Consider the following 17,254-nt stretch of genomic DNA (forward strand, 5'->3'; position numbering starts at 1 on the left):
TCATATTAATGTTTAACAGAGAATACCCAGTTTTATAAAGCACGTTGGTAGTGCTCTTTTAGGTACATGTACGCAAATTTGAGACATCACATTTGTATTTGAGTCAAAAAGGAAGTTGGACTTCAACTTCCACCAAATTATATTAGTTTAGATATGTATTTGCACTTTTAAGGAATTTTATGTTTTCTACCAGCTCTTTAAACCTTGCAAGGATTTTCATGCTTTTGCAGAGACCGGGTGGCTTCCAGACCATCTTGTGCTCTGCCAGCACCTCTCTCTCTCATCAAAGGTGAACTCATGCTTCTGTGTGAAGAGACCAAAGCGGAACATTTCCTTTGATACAACCTTAGAGCTTCTCTGGCTCTTTTACTGTCTTTTGTGAATGGCAGTGAATATGCATGCATATTAGGGTTTTGTTTGCTTACAGATGAGACACAAAGAGGCTTGTAGCACTTGTAGAGATTGGTCTGTGGTGTGGGCGGTAAGGGGTGGCTGGTCAGGACTTGCTGCTTTGATCTGTGTCCAGCCAGAAAAGTGGCGCAATGCTGAGCAAAACTGCCCACAGCTGCGGAGGCCTGCTGTAAGAAGTCAGTGGCTCCATTAACCTGTCCCTATGGCAACTGGTGGCCAAGCTGTGATAGACTGCTGGCACAGCAGCTGCTGCAAAACCTTGTCCTTAACCGTGCTGACGTCAAACACTCAGGGTCTAGCTGCAGAGTTTGCCCTGTGAGGCTTCTTGAAGGTGAGTGTACCAGTAGGCGAATGGAGCGCAGTAAGTGGGACTGTAAGATGGACCTCAAGCTGTTTTAATTCAATACTTCCAGCTTTCCCTGCTTTGTGAAACATATGGAGACACAGATGATGAACTCACAGCCAGAGCACAAGGCACTGAGTCTCAGCATCTGTTGTTGTTGATTTGAGCATGGAGAGAGATGTGAAGAAACAGGTCAATGCCGGCCTGACTACCAGCTTAGCCAAGCAGGTGGCCTGCCGTTTGTCACTGACATTGTTGACCACTCTCCTGGATCAAGATATATTTACAGCAGTCCTCATAAATCCTTCTTTTCTGCATGTTTCCACTTCCACAGAGCATATCTAATAATGTTAAAGACTTGTACCTCAGTCAAGGGTCGACAGGTCACCCCTCCACTTCAGTTTTGCCCTGACTGAATATAAAGCCCTGTTTGATGTGCTCTGTAGGACAGGACTTAGGGGCCTAGTCACAGCAGGAGATGTAAGTGGCAGAACAGTGAAGGGTCCATCACAAAGGCCCACACTGTTGTTTCACTTAAACAGCGGCATTTTGTTCAAATCAAGCTCCTGTGGTGAAGTGTCTTGGCTCCAGCAGCGGATTTGCTTTCAGTACAAAGTTAAATGAACCCCTGAGATGGACTAACTCGCTCTGCCCTGTTCAGACACTCTTGAGCATGGAGAGAGATGTGAAGAAACAGGTCAATGCTGGCCTGACTACCAGCTTAGCCAAGCAGGTGGCCTGCCGTTTGTCACTGACATTGTTGACCACTCTCCTGGATCAAGATATATTTACAGCAGTCCTCATAAATCCTTCTTTTCTGCATGTTTCCACTTCCACAGAGCATATCTAATAATGTTTAAGACTTGTACCTCAGTCAAGGGGGAATCAAGCTGTATTGGCCAGGTATGCTTGCACAAGTGCAGTTGAAGCTGGACTATTATTTATGTGTAATATTTTAACTGTTCATATGATTGATGGCTTGTGGGAAGAAGCTCCTTTGTAGCCTGGATGTCCTGATCCTCATCTGGCTGAATCACTGACCTGAGGGAAGGAGGCAAGTTCTTGTTGACATATGACCTTTGCTAGTAATGTTATTGAGAACTTGTGGCTACATGCAGGAGAGTTCATTACTGTAGCACTGCTTTATATCTACAGTAAATCTTTTTCAGTCTATCAATATTAGAATTATTCTATGCAAAGAAATGAAGATAAAGCACACTGAAGCATATTCCAGCATTCCTGACTCATAGCTGTAAAATATACTGAGGCAGTCTATAGAGTAAATAGGTATGTCTCTTTTTTTGTAATGGTATTTTTATAATTGAAACGTTACCTGATGGTCAGCTCGCTGTACTATGTTATAAGTGAGAGTGAGAGATAACCTTTGATGATTGTTTCTAGAAATAAGATTAAGAGTCTAAATTATGCTTCACTATCTGGCAATGTGATGAATGAACACTACCAACCACAATGCTTAATACCTGTGAAGCAGGGATATTGGTATGGGGCTGTTTTTCAGGGTTTGGGATAGGAAAGAAGGGATGCATGTAAAATCCCAAGACTATACCTCCCCTGAAGTATGATGGCGAGAGCATCATGATACAGGGCTGCTTCTGCAAATGGTACTGGGGCATTACGCTTCGCGAAAAGAAACATGAATGGAGTGGTATACTGGGAATTATTAGAGGAGAATTGAATGTCATAAGCCAAGAAATTGAATCTAAAAAGTAGATCGGGGTTTCCACAAGACAACAACCCCAAACAGCTGGGTTTCTGGTTTCTGAAAAAGTGAAGGTGCTTGCATGGCCTAGCTCTGCGTAGCCAATTACCTGGCTTGAATCCCATTGCAAATTTATGGAGGATTATGAAATTGGGAGTCCGTTAGAGGGATGCTCATAACCTTGGGGAATTTAAGAAGGTTTGCCGAGAGAATTGGACCAAAACTCAACCACAATGCTGAAAAAAAAATAGTTTCCCCTATAAATGTAATTTTTAAAACATATTCTTATGCTCATGTATATACCCTTAGTATCAGCACACAATTTAACTGCAAAGAAAAGTTTGACAGAGTGCCAGATTGAAATAGGCTGTGAAATAGTCTGTTGGTCACAAAAGGCTGCAATGATTAGATTTAGGTGTTGTACGAACACATCAGGTGTTGTTAAATAATAGTTAAACCTGAAATTTGCTGATATTAAAATCTGAAGACTGAATTTGTCTGCTGGATCTTCTTCATGCTAAATGCTCCCCAGTCCCTAAATTAACGATGCTAAGCAAGATTTCGGCCAAGCGTTAATGTTTCAGTCTATTTCTCCTCATCTTGATATATTCATATGAATAATGAAGGAACCTGAAAGAATGTAATCTGTCAAAATAATGTGTTAAGCTTCCTCACACTTGTATAGCACTAGTGAGAATGTTCTGAATGCTAGCAAAGGCAGCATCTATGCACCATGCTGTCCCATTTTTTGTGTTCAGCCACCTGTATCTGCAGCCACCTGCTACATTTTAAAGCGACTGCTTTAAGTGACAATCAGTGAGCATTGATTTTCTGAAATAACAGCCGTTTTCCCTAATGTCTGCTTTACGAGGCACAATGGACAAAATTCTTTTCACTACTGAAAGTGTGTCAACACTTTTTTGCAATAAGTTGAGGAAAATAAGTTAAATTTGTAGCGAAGCAGGGAGATGGGGAAATTGCTTAAAAGCCTACTGAATTGTACCTTGAGAAATGCCGTGCTGTTTTCAAGACCACTCTCCTTTCCATTCTTTTTATAGTTTAATGCACCAAGTACCCTTCTTTTTGTTCAAGTGCTGCTTGCTTTCAAAGTTCTGAGTCATTCCTGTTTACACAAGGTGGCAAAAATGGCTTACATTGCATTTTCCAACTAAGCTTGCCATGACATAAATGATTTAGAGTTGCCACTTGCTCCTTGAGAACCACAAAGGTAATATAACTGCAAACAGCTTACTCAGGTCAAACTCGGATACATTAAGCCTCAAGCAGAGGCTGAGTTGCTACTGAGGGGAGCCACAATCAAGGCTTTTCTGAGCTATAACAATATACGTTTGTAAAATGTATGAGAATATGGCCCAAATGCTTTCGTACAATGCCTATTTAGCATTAAAAGTGTTGCAGGGAAGAGAGTAATGGCTATGAAAGAGAATTATGGAAAACCATTTCATTTCACCTCATATTTTCATTTTATCACAACTAAACAAGACCTTGATCAAGTATATGGACCGTTCTACTGAAATAGTTTAAACATCAGTGAAACAACTATTTAAAAAACCAATGAAATATTCAGACCTTAGATGTTTACAAGGATTGTGTTATATCTATAAAAAAAACCCTAAGGCATTAATTGAGTTTGTAATAAGCTAAATAGATATAAAATATCATCCACCTGTTTCTAACTACAAAGCATAGCAGACCACAGAAAAAACAAAATTAGCTTGTTAAATACAGATTTCTCAAATTGAAAATCTGAGAATCAGGGCCAGAAAAGATTATCATCTATATCAGTTCAAGCATGGAAACCAAAATGTGCAGTTATGTTTAAAACATAACATGTTAATAAAAAAAAAAAAAAAAAGTTTGCAGATATAGAAATAAATGGGAAAAATTAAAAAAAGGTAGATGTAGATGTTAACTGTGATTTGGAGCTGCAGTCCAGCATGTTTTCATTGAAAATACTAAACTGGCTTTCCCACAGGAGTACCTGTTTAGTCTCGAGATGTCTCTTTAGTATTAAGCGGTTTTATCGCTTAGTTTGAAATAAACCTTACTCCACTCCTCACTGAACTAGGGTTTGTTTGGAAGTAGAGACCTGCAATTTTTGCCAGACCAGCTCAGCTGTGTGTTGCAGAACTGAGTAAGGGTGGAATATTCACACAAGTCAAAAACAAAATGAACTGAAGCAACAGTTTGACAGGTCCAGACCTAACAAGGTAGGAGAAAGTGCCCTTAGAAACTTCTCCATCTCTGGCTCACTGTCTGCATCACGTGCCTATAGCTGCGCAGTCTCAAACTGATGATGTTTGCGATGGTGATGTTTTTGTTTGTATGTTTCTGTTAATATTTACATAGGTGACAAATTTTGACAATTTCTGTTTCTTTTATTTTTAATCATAAGGCCTAAGTTAATCTTTTTTTCCATTTCTGTTTTTAAAATGCTGTTACTGGCCCACTATGATCTCTTGCCTCCCCAGAGCTCAGGCCTGTGGACCACTAGGGTGCTTCACAGCCACAGCTGACAGGTTGATCCAGCTTTAAACATTTCAGAACAGGAAGTTAGACTGTATCCCTGTCCCTCCTGGCCACATGATGAGCAGTTAGATCTCATTGTTTGAAAATCAGTGTGTAACTTTAGGAATTATCGTTACCAAAACAAACATGTTCTGTAATTAAGTAAACATTTTTGTGTTTTATAAATATTTTATATTTGTATAACCATTCAAATTTGTGATTGCTAGTCCTGTACTGGCTAGTGTTTTTGAGCTGTGCTAAAATTGTCACTACAGAAACAGTTACCAGTGAAACACTTGATAAATTCTGTGATGATTGTTTTGTCAGTGATAAAATGGAATGCAAGGTAAGAAAAATTGCCCTGTTTCTTTTTACAGCAGCCATAAAATGCAATGCTTTGGAGGTACTTCAGGTTTAGCACTAAGCATTTGTTTCAGTAACGTTGATGGAATATGTTTCTATGAGAATGTATGATTTACAAAACCTGAAGCAAACTGGATTCTTTGTACGTTTTTTTTCTCACATGAAGAGAGCTGCATTTGTGCTGCCCATTTTATCTTTTTAAGAAAAAAGCCCCAATACTGATGCAAAGACTGAAAGACTGTTAGGAGATACAAAATGGGGTACAGAATGTTTTCTGGGGATGTTACCCTCCAATCACTGTTAGTCTGAGACTCAGTTAGGGCTACAGTTTATTATGCTCATGTCAAATGTGTTTCTCTTCTTTACTTGATTGAATTCACACTAGGACAAAAACTTGGTGCTAGGCTTTGAGTTTCATTAGTGACTTGACTGGACGATATATGAATATGAATGTGGTCCAGATCAAATTTTAAAATGTAACAACCCCCCACTACCACCCCCACAAAATGCATTAAAGGCTTTTTTTTTGCTTCGACAATTAACCACTATTTTCATTTTGCTAAGACAATGGCTACAAATTGTTTTTGTGCATGCTAGTTGAAGATAGTGTCAGCACCATTTGCCTTACTTTAGCATAATGAATGCAGTGCCCTCTTCTGCAAGACAGAGAAATGGATCTTCCAGCTAGAGAGAGCTTCTATTTATTTTTCAAGTAGTGGCTACGTAACTTTCCTGCATGTTTGTGTTGTCAGCTGTTTTTTAAGGTCTTAGTATCAATACTGTTGCCAGTCAAGGCGTATTTCAGCTTTTCTGATCCTCAATCAGGTAAGTAGATTAAATAAAATTGTAAATGCTTGTTAAATCGATACCTTACTAAAAAATATCCTCTGGGGCTTTCTGAATGATTTTTTTGTGAAGTGTTGATTTTTTGTATTGTTTATTTTCCCTGCACAGGGGTACAAATTGAGGTGCCTTTTAGTTCTAAAATGCATGGCTCAGTGTAGTCATTTAACATCATTTGGCTTCTTCTTACTTTCATTAATGGGAACACTCCTGGAGAAAGCACACTATATCACTGCCCAATCGCTGCCTCCCACCCATTCTTTCCTGTCATACCCCATTTTACCAATAACGGGATTAGCCCTCCTGTAATGAGAAGGGGTTGTGCTTATCCCTTTAGTCATATATGACCTATTTCACAGACCTTGAGTGGAGATACTGTACCTGGGTGAAACCTTGCACCGCTAAATAAAGTCAATCGTATGCAGATCTTATGAAGTTTTTCCACAGCTGTAGAGTATACATGGCAATATATTGGTCACATTAGCAAGACGATTCTTATACTCTATTATAAGAAACAACATAACATAATTGCCATGCTGCTGTGCAACTCCATTAGTTCCAGTACAATGACTATACAGAAAGCACACTGAGACCTGGACAATAGGAACTGGCTGAATGAAAGTTTGCAGTGGTGTTGCAGAAGGTTCTTTGTGAGATATCAGTGAGAGTCAGGTAGGTCAAAGGAGTGTGACAGTAAGCCCGATCAATGTCAAGACACTTCAGGACCCCAGCTTGCTGATTGATGCACAAGGCCTGTGGGTGAAACATCTCATAGACTCTCGTTTTAAAGGAATAGTTTGGGAGAAAATCAGATTTACAGTTTTTCATTTACCTCAGATGTATTTGAACAGCCAAGACATGCTTGGAGTCCAGGTTTTGCTTCGTTAGTTTAGAATTGGAGCTACAAGGCTAACATTGCTAACAAGCACTACAACTTAACAGTCATCCAAGTAGCCCAAACCGTTTCTGTACAAATACATCACCAAAACTTCTCCCAACCCACTAAGACTGCATCCAGGTCTCCATTAAAGTTGTGCAGATTTGCTGATGTGGTTTAGGACACCATATAACTTGAGTGTGAAATGTAGAAAATGGAGAAAATGGTTGGTTGCCTATATTAATAAAGCACCTCAGGTGTAGGAGTGCTTATCTAGAAACAGTGTTTTTGATGATGGCCATCATAGATGTGGAGGAATCTAATCCAATGTCAGTCTTGACTTGGGAATGTTAGCCTTGACTGAAATAGCTGCCAATAATGCTCATTTTTATAGCTCACAAATCTTACTGTGTTCTAAACCACATCAGCAAGTCTGTGTGACCCTAATGGCGACCTGGACATGGTTTTTACAGAAATTATTTGGGTGAGTGTTGAATTCAAGTGTTTGTTAGCAATATTAGACTCAAAGCTCCAGTTCTAAACATGTCTTGGCTGGTGAACTACTGAGGCAAGTAGCAAATCAGGTAAATTTCCACCAAACTTTTAATTTAAAGGGCATGAAAATGGAAATTTTGGAAGAGTTTCAAAAAGTATCAATCACTTTTTACGTCCATGTGGTCCATATACAAAAACTAAGCTGCAAAAATAGTCCATTTGTTTTATATTATATTATATTATATTATATTACATATTCGGATGTCACAAAAGCCAAATCATTTGCAGATATCCAGTGTGTGAAATACCCTCTGGTATTTGGGGGGTCCCCCGCTGGCTACTCGAGTGTTGGCTGGCTGCTAACTCACCATAGCCATGTTGATGCTAGTTTTAATGGCAAAAAATGTTTGGTTTAACAATTCTTCTTTTGGAAATGCTCTTTGTTGTCTTTAGTAATGTGTTCTTCCACACATTAACCGAAATCTCCTTTTTTGTCCTAAATTTGAGAAATGAGTAACAATTCACTCTTTCCATTAATCTTTTTGGGGAAATTGGTTTTTAGATTTGCAAATATGCTATGGAAGAGTATAAAGTGTTTCAGAGGTTTCCCCTGAGGCAGACCAGCGCTGTTAGTTAAGAATACCACAGACAGAAGCTCATAGATTGTAGGTAAAGCAGTTAAACAATGAGCTTTTCCTGAATTTGTATTTGAGTATTTTTCCCAAATAACAATCTCATAATCAGTTTATTTGCAGGGACCCCCCAGAATTTTAATTTTGAGACATTCAGGGTTCCAAGATGTTATTTAGTAGTATTTAGTTATATTTTACACCTGCATATGTCTTTCTACATATATCAGTCTTAAAGACACAGAAACAAAACAGCTTGTATCAAAGGGATAAAGAGATGCTGGAAAAAGCAAATAGACAAAAGTATTTTGATTATTTCTTGCCCGAAAACCCCAATAAACCTTATAGGCAGATTTTACAGAAAAACAACAAGAAAAATGCAGATTTGGTCTCTTTGTGTTTTAGTGTGCAATGCTAAATATTTTGTGGCTAAGGTTATAGCCAGTTGTTGTTAAGCTGTTCTTTTCTCTGTGGTAGAAAAGGCAAGTTCACGGTTCTGTGTGCCATCCTTCTGTCTCAGCCAGAGATAATACCATAGAACACATTTATTCACAACGCTAACACACTTTCTGTACATCAGCTTCAAAGCCATGTCCCAGTTATACTATTAGTTTTTATGCTAGTACAGTGCGCCTTACAGCTTTTCAAAAAGATTCTTCCACTTTAATAACTTTTCTTCCCAACAGCGAAACCCAATTACTACTTGTCAGGCTATGATGCCAGTCACTTCCAAGCATCTGTTATGTTGTGACTCTTATTTTTCTTGCACAGAAGAATGTAATAGACACTTAAACGAAAGCCATTTCCTCCTTTGAGTTTTGAAACTGTGTGATCTGTTTGTCTTGTAAACATGCACACATGCTTCTTACCAACTCCCTCTGGAATCTAAGCATCAAAAACAGGATGAGCTTTGTTCATGAACATCGCAAAGCATGCCAGAACATATTGCTGATCAGATGGTTTCCATTGCCCACACAGTCTTCCAACTCAAGTAGACAACAAGATCAAAAGTAATTACAAAAGGGGAACCAGATCATGCTGCAGGCCATGGTTATAAGCTCCTGTGGCAATGGATCTTTGGTTATGCACAATGAATTTAATTTGAAATGGCAGGGCGTGACTGTGAGACTGCTTGACACAGACTGTTGCATGTTATGATTGATCCTCTGAACTCATAGACGGCGATAAATCAAACATCTTATCAGATATGAATATGGCTGTATTAGTATACAAACCATTTGTTTTGGGGGAGTAGAGTGGTGATGTAGTTTTGGCCTGTATTTTTTATTGTGACTAGGCAAAGAAAAAAAGTAGTAAATAAGAAACAGTAAATGATAAAGATGAAGAACTTCAATATAATGTAAATATTCCTTATAAATTCTGTCAGTTAAAGTTTTTTTTCCCCCCAAGAACCACATGTCTAAACCAAGAAGCGTATAGGAGCCTTACTTTAATGAAACCATATAGTGGAAAATAGTACTACAATCAGAAGTTTGATTCTGTATGTAAACATTGTTAAAGTTGAGCACGTATAGGAATAAGTGCAAAACAGCCTGTTTTGAGTTCATCATGTTTGTGATGAGACAAAAAAAATGTTTTTAAAATATCCACTTACTTAATGTACAGCAGGTTGATCTGTCCATTCATGTTGAGTGTTTCAGCTCAAACAGTGGCACTGGACATTAGCATATACACTCACCGGCCGCTTTATTAGGTACACCTTGGTAGTAAAAGGTTGGACACCCTTTTGCCTTCAGAACTGCCTTAATTCTTCATGGCATACTTTCAACAAGGTGTTGGAAACATTTCTCAGAAATTTTGGTTGGTTATTTGAGTTACTGTTGTCTTTCTATCATCTGGAACCAGTCTGCCCATTCTCCTCTGACCTCTCACATCAACAAGGCATTTTCATCCACACGACTGCCGCTCACTGGATATTTTCTCTTTTTCTGACCATTCTCTGTAAACCCTAGAGATGGTTGAGTGTGAAAATCCCAGTAGATCAGCAGTTTCTGAAATACTCAGACCAGCCCGTCTGGCACCAACAACGATGCCACGTTCAAAGTCACTTAAATCACCTTTCTTCCCCATTCTGATGCTCGGTCTGCACTTCAGCAAGTTGTCTTGACCACCTCTACATGCCTAAATGCACTGAGTTGCGGCCATGCGATTGGCTGATTAGCTCTTTGTGTTAACAAGCAACTGAACAGGTGTACCTAATAATGTGGCCGGTGAGTATAATTTTTAAAGGCACAGTAAAAAAAATTCTCCAAGGGATAAAAAGAGGTTGGAAAATGATAGTTTGAAATTATATGGAAAACAATTCTGGTCGTTTTTGGTACACAAATCCACATAAAATTGCTGATCATAAAAAAATCAATTGAGCACAGTAGCTGCCTACATTGTCTGAAAATTTCATGTTGAACAAGCCAATAGAAATGCTCCAAAATTGCTTGGAATAGAATATCTTTATGTTTACAGTACAAAAGTAAAGAAGGTTGTTTGCCTACTGTAAAGCTGCTGGACAGTAAATACTATCAGTAAAAAAGAAACATAACAAGTAAAAAAAACAAGTATTATGAAAAGTAACATCCCAGGAAAACATAGGATGTGGAGAGAGAAAACACCAAAATCTAGATCTGCTCCTCAACCTCTACTGACAAACAACAGCGAAGAATTCTGAGCTTGAAAAGTTCAGCCTGCTCTCCCTGTCTCAGCTGGGCCTGCAGCTCCATCCCCTCTTCCCGGACACAGATCTGTGCTGGCATAGGGCCAGCTGGACAGCGGCAGTGATCAGTCAGTGCCAGTCCGTCAGCAGATAGCAGCTGATTGATGCGACCCCATGCTCATCAATAAAACCCACTTTGAACACTTCTGAGTGATTGCAGCAGAGCGGGCCATGCAGCACCTGAGTCAGAACATCCTGGCACCGCTCCTCCACCCTCCACACATAGCCAGAACCCCCGCTAAACCAGCAGGGGAGCTCCACTGACTGCTGCCTTCAGCCTGAGCTCCTCAAACGGGCTATAGGTGGGATCAGGTATTTCAGAAGCTTTCTCTTGTAGTCGATGAGCAGAAAATATGCTTGGGATACATGAACCGTTACTGTGGCAAGACATTTCAGAATAGGCCACAGCACTGGAACATGTGACTGAGTTCTTATCTTTGAGCTGAAATACTACTGATCTTTACAAATCCACAAAGATTGAAACAAAAGCACAGATTGGAGCTGAAACATCAGGCCCATCTCAGTCTGGGCAATGACAGCATGTTCAGCTCTGACAAACAAAGTCTCAATCAATTAGACCGATTTCATGATGCATCATATCTGCGTAGGAGTCCTGGTCGATCCCCACCTGCATTTGTGCCACTCTCACTTGCTCCTCATCCTCAAGTTCCTTATTGAAGAAGAGACACTGAACCTGAGCACTTTTATTATGGTTTTATTGAGCATAGAGATGTTCCTGTATCAGAGTCCATTAAATGATTGTTTTTAAATTTGCAATAGGAGTGCACCATGTATGAGCAAGAAATGTAGTATTTGCTGATATTTATAACCAGTTTATAACAGCTGATATTTAGAACCAATTACTTACGTTCTGCATGCACTGATGCACACTGTGACACATTGAATGGAAAATAAAATAAAATATACACTCATAACTCTTATCAGATTTAACTAGAGCACTGTTAGCTTTCCGTATATGAAATGTGACTGTATTGAGCTGCTAGTGAGCAACGGGGACCGAAAGGGTTGGGGTGAAAACCCCCTACTGTGAAAAACTATTCATAGCTCTTTACAAGGATGGGCACGCAGTGTTAAAATGAACAGCATGGCTACAGATTTCATAACATTAAACAAACTTGCTTGCTCATCTATGACAATGAAAGTCCAGTTTGCTTCCTAGTTCAGAAATGAACCATATTTCCGTTGAAAAACAGGAATACAGTAATTTCGAAAGAGAAAAAAAATGCATAGTGCAAAATCTGGTTGTATGTAAATGTACACAATCTTTCTCTTACTCCACTGTACTCAGTCAACGAAGACATGTTTGGTGTCTGACATTTTCTTCTCAACTTTTGCACAGCAGCTACAAAGGCTACCGTAACATTACCGTGACATTAATTTGACTTGTTAACTACATAAGCCTCCTAGCTGACTACATTTGGAGTAAGGGGAAGACTCCATTCACTGTATTTGAGGTGAATAAAAAACAGTGTAAATTTGATATTTTACTAAACCATTTCATTAAAGGCAGGCCTGAACCTATAACTACTTTGCTTCTACCTCCAGGCCTATTAAACCTCAACATACTCTGCTACAATAAACAGTCTCTGACACTGACACTAACTTGCACAGAATTTCAATTGCATGAGTTCGCACAAGATTTTGGGCACTGAGATTATGCCCAGTGTAAATAAATCTCGCACTGCGATGCCTGCTTTAATATCCGTGCGCAGACATTGTGGAATGAACATGCTGTGAGGAAGCTGGAGGATTTAAGAATGATGCCTACCAGCTGCAGATGGAACAGGACACACAGGAGCATGTAAAGCCTAACATCCATTTGTTCCTTAGGGGGGCTCCTTTGTCACTGGGGGAATATGGCAGATCTGTATGTCTTGTCAGCACTGGAGTCTGATATCCTTCAAGTCAGTATAGCTAAGCAAGCAAATTCCAGCACAAACAAATGGGGCTATGTGATAGCCAGGCTGAAACTGGATACAGAAACATGACAAAGACTTTGACAGATTACCAGTTTGAAAAACCCCACCTTTGACAGTCTGGGTGACAAAGTAAAATACATTGAAAGGGTGTAGGAATGAGTCGGAAAGGACGAGTGCACTAACGTTAGTCTGAGTTGGCATCATGGTTTATTATCTTTTACAATGTACAATGTACAAAAATATAGAGTACCAAAAAATTCACAGTGTCTAAAAGGCAGTGATTACAGTCTACATCACATATCTAACAGTACCACCAGGTCAGTTGCATAGAAGGGCACCAAGCCTTGCGGGGATGGAGCGACTCATTTCGTCATCTGGCTCCTTCCCTGTCCAACGGCAGAGCTCCTTGGGGCAGGGTGGGAATAATAAGAAACGGCCACTCTCAGCAAACATGCCTAAACAGATCTGACATACAGGATAGACAAGAGGGATTTTTTTACACTCCGGGGAGCTCTGGATAATCGGGTTCTGTTCTTTCATATTTAGCATGTAGGGAATGGTTGTCATACTCTGAACAGAAATAGTGAGGCCGCTAATTTTGTCTTGTTAAACAGGAAGGTAAATACCATGCCTCGGTAAATGAGATATGCTGCTGAGCCTCACAGCAGAGGTGTTAAATTGAAATCACAGAGCACTCCAGGCCTTGTTATGCATCTGCAAAATAACACTGTAGTTGACTTTTATATGATTTAGTAGATTGGGGATCTTCAGTAATTGCAGCAAGCACTTGGTAATACAAAACCATCAAAATAGGTGGATAATTATGTATGAATGTTTAAATGCCATTACATTATATACATGTACGTGTGTCCAAAAATATCCAGATACTCTTCTAATTAGTGAATTCAGCTACTTTGAGATGCACTCATTGCTGACAGAGGCATTAAATTGCACAAACACAGCTTGTGTAATCTCCAGAGAAGAGCAGTGCTAATTGAATAGGATGCTCTAGAGGGACAAAATCTATAAATACCCTTGTTTTCAGCAGAAACAATAGATGAGCAGGTGTCTACAAACGTAGTATATAGTGTGTATTCCACATTTAATTGTATACAGGTAAGACACGATACAATACAGTACCGTATTTATTTCCAGTCAAAACAGCCATTAAGAACAAAACAAAGTTCAGTCTTAGAAGTTGGTTGCATTTTCAGTATCTCATGATCCAAGTCATCACATACACTTAGTGATGTTGAGGTCTGGGCTCTGGGGTGGTGCGCCCATTGTTTTGAGAACATCAGCAGATTCTTTTATTTCTTTTGTGCGCTTGTTGTCATTTTCTTTTGTCAGTAAGGGCTTCTTGGCAGCTACACATCCTTTCAGACTCAGGAGTTGAGTCTTCTTCTCACAGTGGAAGGATGGACACACACAACTGTGGAACTTGATTTTCTCCTCTCTGATAGTGACAGTTTCGGTGGTCTACCAGGTCTTCGATAGTTATTGGGAATCTTCTTATTCATTTTTGGAACTCCAGTTTTGTAAACTTGTGTTTTTTTATTTGACGTTCATCCTCCTTATGCAAGTAGATTATTTTATATCTAATCTACTCAGAAATATCTCCCTAAAAATGAGTAACCTATTTAATGGCTGTTTTGACTGTAAATTAAATAAATGAAGGTCTCTGACAGTAGTTGGACAGTAGTTGTTTAAAATGTCCAAAATACATCACCACAATTATGTTCAGCATCCAGTTCCAGTAAGAATATCATCTTAAGTGAAATGATGCATAATGCTGGAGAAGTTTGGCTCCTCTGCTGCTGCAGAGGAGAAGCACTAGACTCAATGACAAGCTCCATCCCCACACTGTCCCTAAAGTTGGTATATACACAGCTGCTGCACATATTATTTTACAACTATAAGGCTTTAAAAAACAAACAGTGTTAGCTTTACAATATACATGTACATTACACTAACCTTTATGTGTCATAGTGGGGCATTACCTGTGTACAAATCAAGCACTCGTGCTTAGCTTAACTAAAAAGCACCACTGACAGCATTCATTTGACAAGCATAATAAAAATAGCTTAGTTCTTCAATGCCCTTTACAAACCAAGCTTACTATAAATAATATCATACCTCAGTGAGAATCACCATATCCTTTACACTCTATGATGATGTTTGTGCATGGAATATGGAGCACAGAACAGTAAATCAGATACTGAATACAACCTTGATGGGATAAAAATAAGAATGGAAAAACATGCATTCCCTTTATTTATGATCCCATCTGTTATTTTACTGTTGTACAAAAAATGATCCTGTTCTTTCTTATTTTAACACACACTCACACACACACACACACACACACACACACACACACACACACACACGCAAGCACATAGTCAAATTACTGTGGAATAAAAGCTTTGTTATTTGTGATTAAGACTGGGAACCTTTGATTTGCTTCTGTAAGAGCTTGAAGGACGATTCATGAATATTTGATAGTTAATGATGTATAACATATCCCATATTTTGAAAATAATGATGATTAATAATATAACTGTTCTAAACAGTAGAAAATATGTATCTAAATATGAGGAAAAATGACCATGATCAGTATACCCTCATCACTGCTTGAGTTCTTTACTTTAAATAAAACCCTAACATCCATCTAGCCTACTTCATTTCAAAACAACTGCCAAATAAGTCCCTCTTTAAAATATTCTTAAAAAAACAAGTGCCAAGCTATCAGTATATTCTACAATGGTTCATATTAAAATATAGTCCACCTCGGTCCAAGCTTGTTGTATTTGATACAACCACCAAGGCGTACAGAATTCAGTAGAACATATTCATGTGAAATCCAAACATACTCTATCCAAGAGCTGACAGCAGAGTATAGTGGAGGGTTGTAGTGGACTCTAAAGCATACAGGCATCAATGGCATTCCTATTGCTCCTCCTCCAAACTCTACAGAGTCACATTTGGGCTGCATCCTCTGCTTTTTATGGTAGTTTGCTTGCAGACTTTGTCTAACCAATTAGGTTCAGTGTTGCCCATATAGTATATGGTATCAGGTTCTGCATATCTCAACAACAGTGCATCACTCCTCTACCTGTAGCTTGTCTTCTGAGAGCTCTGTTCCTCTGGCTTATAAGAGGGACTTCTCGGGTCTTGTTACATTTGCGTCCAGTGATAACACAAGCTTGCTCAATAAAAGCAGACCTAATAGGTTAAGCATCGATCCCTTTCTTTAACCATGTTTCTTTATGTCCATTTTCATTTGGCGCAGTAACAAGGATACAATAGTTTCCAAGTGTAGAGTCTTGTAACTGCTGCAGTTGGAATAATGTGTTCGGGACTAAAGAGCTGGGTTTCATCCTAAAGAGAGGCCAGTGTCATTTCCCCATGTTTGCCACGTCTGAAACTCTCTTCAGTTAAGAGTTCCACAGAGAAAGGTGGTGATTTGAATAACTGACATCAGTGTAGCTACACAATCTTAGGCATTCCTTGGGAAAGAGTACCGTATGAAATGCTGTACTTGGTCCTTGTACTCGGCCCTTTTTCCGTCAGAGACTGTTAATTATGATTTCAACAACATGCTCAGATCCTCCCAGTGCAAGGAGTCAGGCGGAATGTTCCAGAAGAGCACCTCTGCTCATCGGGCACTGAGGGAGCATGGGAGATGCTCATGGTAAGAGTTTGGGGGGGAAAAAGCTTCAGAGTGTCAGTTCTCCCCATGGCCATAGAGCTGCAGACAAAAGTCTCAGCTGTGGTTGTAGGTTCTGCAGGGCGAGGGGGAGGAGTCTGGACGGTAGTCATATTTACCCAGGGTTGTGGGGTAGTAGGTGGTGGTATACACGTTTGTCTGCTGGAGCGGCGAAGGGAAGAAGTTGGTTCTTTCGTCTGGCAGGAGATTGTTCTTGTTCAGCGTCTAGAGCGGATGGACAGAAAAGCTTGATTAAGAGACACAGACAAAGAGAGAACATGCAAGCAGCTTGCACACAGGTGAAAGAGCCAACAATTGAACTCTGGGCTGGCAAGTGCAACAGATGAGAAGGTCTTTCAGTAGAGGGAGTGTATGAGACCTCTCATGCCTTTGAGCAGAAGACAGTTCAGGGTCAGGAGTGTGAGCTCAGTGTGCCTTACTCAGCCAGCTCTACAAATATCGACAGCGCCTTGGAATGACACTCGTGGCAGAGCAGCTGAATAATTCAAAAGCAATAGACTTGCAGGTCATGGATGAAAGTTGCATGTGAACGCTCCCCGGCGCTCTTCAGAAATGTAATTTATCTCAACAGCTCCAAAGCAGCGGCGGCTCAGTAATTGGGGGAAAAAGTATGCAATGCTCAGCAGCGATTGTAATGACTCAGGCT

General features: G+C 39.6%; 1 protein-coding gene across 4 annotated transcripts in view; it reads right to left on the reverse strand.

Moving 5' to 3' along the window:
* Positions 1–14,262: 14,262 nt before the first annotated feature.
* The window catches only part of sema5ba (sema domain, seven thrombospondin repeats (type 1 and type 1-like), transmembrane domain (TM) and short cytoplasmic domain, (semaphorin) 5Ba), a 159,841-nt gene continuing 156,849 nt past the window's right edge, over positions 14,263–17,254 (reverse strand). For all 4 annotated transcript variants that reach the window (XM_017709528.2, XM_037539216.1, XM_017709526.2 and 1 more), the window contains one exon: positions 14,263–16,812. In XM_017709528.2, the coding sequence (XP_017565017.2) occupies positions 16,645–16,812 (168 nt within the window). In that variant the 3' untranslated portion in view covers positions 14,263–16,644. The remainder of the gene's footprint in view (positions 16,813–17,254) is intronic.

Source organism: Pygocentrus nattereri, chromosome 6, assembly GCF_015220715.1.
Source record: "Pygocentrus nattereri isolate fPygNat1 chromosome 6, fPygNat1.pri, whole genome shotgun sequence".
NCBI lineage: Eukaryota > Metazoa > Chordata > Actinopteri > Characiformes > Serrasalmidae > Pygocentrus > Pygocentrus nattereri.